A 6125-nucleotide genomic window follows, 5' to 3' on the forward strand; every position below is an offset into this window, starting at 1 on the left:
TGACCAATCCCTATCCCTGTAACCTTGCTGTTAGCTTCTGTAAGCCTGCTTCCGCAATTTCCCCCTATAAAAACCCCTAGGCATCAAGCTCCGGCGCGCCATCTCCCTGCGAGGACTTGGACGCCCGGGTACCCGCAACCCTCGAATAAACCTCTTGCTGTTGCAGCCCTCGTGTGTCTCGTTGATCTCTGGGGGTCTCCTCAGACAGAAAGACAGCCCACCTGCTTGGGGGTCTTTCATCTGGGGGCTCGTCCGGGATCGGAGACCCCCACCCAGGGACCACCGACCCACCGACGGGAGGTAAGCTGGCCAGCGATCGCATTTGTCTGTGTCTCTGTTTTTGGTGTTTTGCGCTTGCGTTTGCTTTGTTCTTGTACTAGTTAGCTAGCTAGATTTGTATTGGGCGGCTCCGTGGAGGAGTTGACGAACTCGTACTCCCGACCGCAGCCCTGGGAGACGTCCCAGTGGTCTTTGAAGGCCACCCTGGCCCATTTGTCCTCCGTAGCTTGGAAGAGAGTCAGTCCCTTTGGGGCTGCCCCGCTGACCGAGGGCTACGTGATTTGTGTAGGAGACGAGAGATCCGGACTCTCACGAACCCAGTCTCCATTAGAACTTTCCCTTTCGGTTTTCAGCCGAAGCCGCGCTGCGAAAATCTGTTTCAGTTTTGTCTCCACAGTTTTTGTCTTGTCTGTCCTAGGACTCTGTGTTTTTGAAGTAATGGGTCAGTCTGTTACCACTCCTTTAAGTTTGACTTTACAGCACTGGTCAGAGGTTCGGAAGATCGCCAACAACCTCTCCCTCGAGATCCACAAGCGACCTTGGATCACTTTTTGTTCCTCAGAATGGCCCACTTTCGGGGTAGGCTGGCCAAAAGATGGGTCCTTTAATGCTAATCTTATTTTACAGGTCAAGGCAAAGATAATGGTTCCCGGCCCGCACGGGCATCCAGACCAGGTCCCCTACATCCTTACCTGGGAAGCTTTGACTGCTGAACCCCCGCTATGGGCTAAGCCCTTTATTTTGTTTCCTCCATCACACCCTCCTCCTACACCCTCTGCTCCCCCTTCCCAATCCTCCCTTTACCCTGTTGTTACTAAACCTCCTCTGACACTAAAGGACCCTAAGGCAAATGCCCCCCAGGTTCTACCCCCTGGAAACGACCTCCTCCTGGATTTGCTGGCCGAAGACTCCCGGTTGCCTCAGCCCCCACCCTACCCTGCCGAGACCGGCCCTAGGGAAAGCGGGCAGCAGCCAGATCCTTCCCCTATCGCCACTAGAACAAGGGTAAGAAGGGAAGGTAATCTACCCCCTGCAGACTCTACTGCCCAGGCATTTCCCCTACGGACGGGGGCTGCCGGACAACTTCAGTATTGGCCTTTCTCAGCCTCAGACTTGTATAACTGGAAAAACAATAACCCTCCTTTCTCAAAGGATCCCGCTATGTTAACTGCCTTAATTGAGTCCATACTTGTTACTCATCAGCCCACCTGGGATGATTGCCAACAGTTGTTGCAGGTTCTTCTGACTACTGAAGAGAGGCAGAGAGTCCTCCTGGAAGCTCGGAAAAATGTTCGCGGGGCAGATGGGCGGCCGACACAGCTGCCTAATGAGATTAACGCTGCTTTTCCCTTAGAAAGACCAGATTGGGATTTCACCACTGTGGAAGGTAGGAACCACCTAATCCTTTATCGCCAGTTGCTTATAGCGGGTCTCCATGGGGCAGCTAGGCGCCCCACAAATTTGGCTCAGGTAAAACAGGTTATTCAGAGATCTGAGGAAACTCCTTCTGCCTTCCTAGAGAGACTAAAAGAGGCTTATCGAATATACACTCCCTATGATCCTGAAGATCCAGGGCAGGCAACTAACGTTTCTATGTCTTTCATTTGGCAATCTGCCCCGGATATTAGAAAGAAACTGGAAAGGTTGGAGAACTTAAGGGAAAGTTCCCTACAGGATCTACTTAAGGAGGCGGAAAAGATATTTAATAAGAGAGAGACAAGGGAGGAAAGAGATGAAAGGCTAAAGAGAGAGGCGGAAGAACGTGATCGAAAGAAGAGTAAGGACCTTAGTAGACTCATGGCCACCTTAGTGACAGGACAGAGACAGGATAGACAGGAGGGAGAGCGAAGAGGACCCCCCCGAGTGGAAAAAGACCAATGTGCCTATTGCAAAGAAAGAGGACACTGGGCAAAAGACTGCCCGAAGAACCCTCGGGGGTCTCGGTCTCGACCCAAAACATCTCTCTTGACCCTGGACGATTAGGGAGGTCGGGGTCAGGAACCCCCCCCTGAACCCAGGATAACTCTAGACGTAGGGGGGCAGCCGGTCACCTTCCTAGTTGATACAGGAGCCCAACATTCCGTCCTGAACCATAACCCAGGACCCCTCAGTGACAAGTCGGCATGGGTCCAGGGAGCCACCGGAGGACGGCGGTATCGATGGACTACTGATCGAAAAGTCCAATTGGCTACCGGTAAGGTGACTCATTCTTTTCTACATGTTCCTGACTGTCCATACCCCCTATTGGGGAGAGATTTGCTCCAAAAATTGAAAGCCCAAATTCATTTTGAGGAATCTGGGGTACGTGTAGCCGGCCCCAAAAATCAACCTTTACATGTGTTAACTTTGAGTCTGGAAGAAGAATACAGGCTATATGAAAATAACAAAAGGAAGGAACTCTCCCTTGACCCAGAATGGATAAATGATTTCCCTCAAGCATGGGCAGAAACAGGAGGCATGGGATTGGCCAGACGACAGGCTCCACTGGTTATAGCTTTAAAAGCCAATACCACACCTGTCTCAATTAAGCAGTACCCAATGTCGCAGGAAGCAAGAACAGGAATTAAACCTCACATAAAGAGGCTCCTGGATCAGGGGATCTTAAAACCTTGCCAGTCCCCATGGAACACCCCCTTACTCCCCGTCAAAAAGCCAGGGACAGGAGACTACAGACCGGTCCAAGACTTACGAGAAGTTAACAAGCGGGTAGAAGATATACATCCCACAGTGCCCAACCCATACAACTTGTTAAGCGGACTGTCACCAGCCTATTGTTGGTATACAGTTTTGGACTTGAAGGATGCCTTCTTTTGCCTAAGGCTCCACCCAGATAGCCAGCCTATTTTTGCCTTTGAATGGAAGGATCCTGAATTGGGAATTTCAGGGCAATTGACTTGGACTAGACTCCCCCAGGGGTTTAAGAATAGCCCTACCCTATTCGATGAGGCTTTACATCGAGACCTGGCAGATTTTCGGGTCCAGCATCCAGCCTTGATGCTACTCCAGTATGTCGATGATTTGTTGCTGGCCGCGACATCCGAACAGGAATGTAGGGAAGGAACCAGAGACTTGCTACAGGCCCTTGAGACCCTAGGGTATCGAGCCTCCGCTAAAAAGGCCCAAATTTGCCAACAACAGGTGACCTACCTGGGCTATTTAATCAAAAAGGGAGAAAGGTGGCTGACGGACGCAAGAAAAGAGACAGTCATGAACATACCCGAGCCCCAGAACCCCCGACAGCTAAGGGAATTTTTGGGAACAGCCGGGTTTTGCAGACTGTGGATACCAGGCTTTGCTGAAATGGCCAGCCCCCTGTACCCACTCACCAAACAGGGTACAATGTTTGCCTGGGGAGAAGAACAACAGAAGGCTTTCCAAAACATTAAAAAGGCTCTCTTAACAGCTCCAGCCCTAGGACTCCCAGACTTGACTAAGCCCTTCGATTTGTATGTAGCAGAAAATAAAGGACATGCGAAGGGAGTATTAACTCAAAGATTGGGGCCTTGGAGACGGCCGGTGGCCTACCTCTCCAAGAAATTGGACCCGGTAGCCACAGGGTGGCCACCCTGTCTCAGGATGGTGGCCGCCATTGCCGTCTTGGTTAAAGACGCCAGCAAGTTAACTTTTGGGCAATCCCTGACTATTCTGGCCCCGCACGCGGTAGAGGCATTAATCAGGCAGCCGCCAGATCGTTGGCTGTCCAATGCCCGCATGACTCATTACCAAACTATGCTCCTGGACACAGATCGGGTCCGGTTTGGGCCCGTCACGGCCATCAATCCTGCCACGTTGCTTCCATCGACGGATGAGAAAGCGGCTCCCCACGATTGTCTTGAGATTTTAGCAGAAGTGCACGGGACCCGCTCCGACCTGACTGACCAACCACTCCAGGATGCTGACTTTACCTGGTATACTGATGGGAGCAGCCTGGTGCTGAATGGGGAACGGAAGGCGGGAGCAGCCATAACCACGGAAACTGAGGTAATCTGGGCAAGGACCCTCCCACCAGGGACTTCAGCACAGAGGGCAGAGCTGATCGCCCTCACCCAGGCACTTAAAATGGCATGTGGAAAAAGACTCAATGTATACACAGATAGCCGATATGCCTTTGCCACTGCCCATATTCACGGGGAGATATACAGTCGACGAGGGCTATTGACTTCTGAAGGAAAGGAAGTTAAGAACAAAAAGGAAATTTTGGCCCTGTTGCACGCATTATTCTTACCCCGTAAGCTCAGCATCATGCACTGCCCGGGACACCAAAAGGGAGACAGTCCTATTGCCCGGGGCAACAGGATGGCTGACGAGACAGCTCGAAGGGCAGCTGTGATCTCGGTCCCTCCATACCCAGTCTCCAACAAAGAGACGCGGGCGCAGTGGCTCGAATGGCAGAGTGCTAGCATTGAACCCGAAGGCCAGACAAAACCTATAGCAATGTGCCTTCAGTCTAATGCAGGCCAGAAAGGAGCAGACTTAGGACCATTTGAATACCCTAAAAAAGATGAAGAGCTCCTAACAAACCTAGGGGCCCAAAAAGACGACAAAAGAAAAATATGGATCCTTGACAATAAGACTGTATTACCCAGGAATTTCGCCCAGCAAGTGATTGAACAAGTACACCAGCTAACACACTTAAGCCCCAGAAAGATAAAAGCCCTCCTTGATCGAGACGAAAGATTTGTTTATTTTTTGGGCAAGGAAGACATCTTGCAAAGAATATATGACAGGTGCCGTGCATGTGCCATGGTAAATGCTGGGAAGATAAAATCGGGATTAGGAAATGTCCGAATGAGAGGGCATCGCCCTGGAGTCCATTGGGAAGTTGACTTTACTGAAATCAAACCTGGGCTTTACGGATATCAGTATTTGCTGGTGTTTGTCGATACTTTTTCCGGTTGGGTGGAAGCCTTCCCCACAAAGCAAGAAACTGCCAAAGTAGTCAGCAAGAAACTACTGGAAGAAATTTTTCCCAGGTATGGCATGCCTAAATTTCTGGGGTCGGACAATGGGCCAGCCTTCGTCTCCCAGGTAAACCAGCAGGTGGCCATGTTACTGGGGATTAATTGGAAATTGCATTGTTCGTATAGACCCCAGAGTTCAGGGCAGGTAGAAAGAATGAATAGAACTATTAAGGAGACTTTGACTAAATTAACGCTCGCAGCTGGCTCAAAGGACTGGGTACTCCTACTCCCTCTTGCCCTTTACCGGGCTCGAAATACCCCTGGACCCCACGGACTTACCCCCTTTGAGATTCTCTACGGAGCACCCCCTCCCTGTGTTAGTTTTTATAGTTCTGATATCTCCACTTTTGCTAACAGCCAAAATCTTCAAGCCCACTTGCAGGCCCTACAGACCGTTCAGAGAGAGGTCTGGAAGCCACTCGCTGCCGCCTACAAGGAACAGCTGGATAGACCTGTGGTGCCACATCAGTTCCAGATCGGAGACTCTGTGTGGGTCCGGCGACATCAGACCAAAACCTTGGAACCTCGCTGGAAAGGCCCCTACACTGTGCTCTTGACCACTCCAACTGCCTTAAAGGTAGACGGCATAGCAGCTTGGATTCACGCGTCACACGCCAAACCTGCTTCTGCTGAAGAAACGACCCAGGAATGGCGAGTCCAGCGCACTCAAAACCCACTCAAGATAAGACTCTCTCGAACCTTATAATACTCATTGTCTTTTTCCTATGTCGGATTGTACCTTTCTATTGTTCTCCTCATCAGGTTAAATTACTAACTTGGCAGATCTTATCAGGGAACGCGGAGGTGGTTTGGGAAACTTCCCAACAGCACGCCCCTTTTACCTGGTGGCCAGAGCTAAAACCCGACTTCTGTCAGCTTGCAGTT

The 6125-nt window shown here is 50.8% G+C and overlaps 1 protein-coding gene across 1 annotated transcript; it reads left to right on the plus strand.

Annotated features, from left to right (window-relative positions):
* The first annotated feature begins 306 nt into the window (after positions 1–306).
* LOC125356553 lies at positions 307–5618 on the plus strand. The gene is given in 2 exon segments (XM_048353109.1): positions 307–5227; positions 5230–5618. Coding segments are annotated over 2 exon segments (4548 nt in total). The 5' UTR covers positions 307–717; the 3' UTR covers positions 5268–5618.
* The last annotated feature ends 507 nt before the right edge of the window (positions 5619–6125 follow it).

Source organism: Perognathus longimembris, chromosome 8, assembly GCF_023159225.1.
Source record: "Perognathus longimembris pacificus isolate PPM17 chromosome 8, ASM2315922v1, whole genome shotgun sequence".
NCBI classification, from domain to species: Eukaryota; Metazoa; Chordata; class Mammalia; order Rodentia; family Heteromyidae; genus Perognathus; species Perognathus longimembris.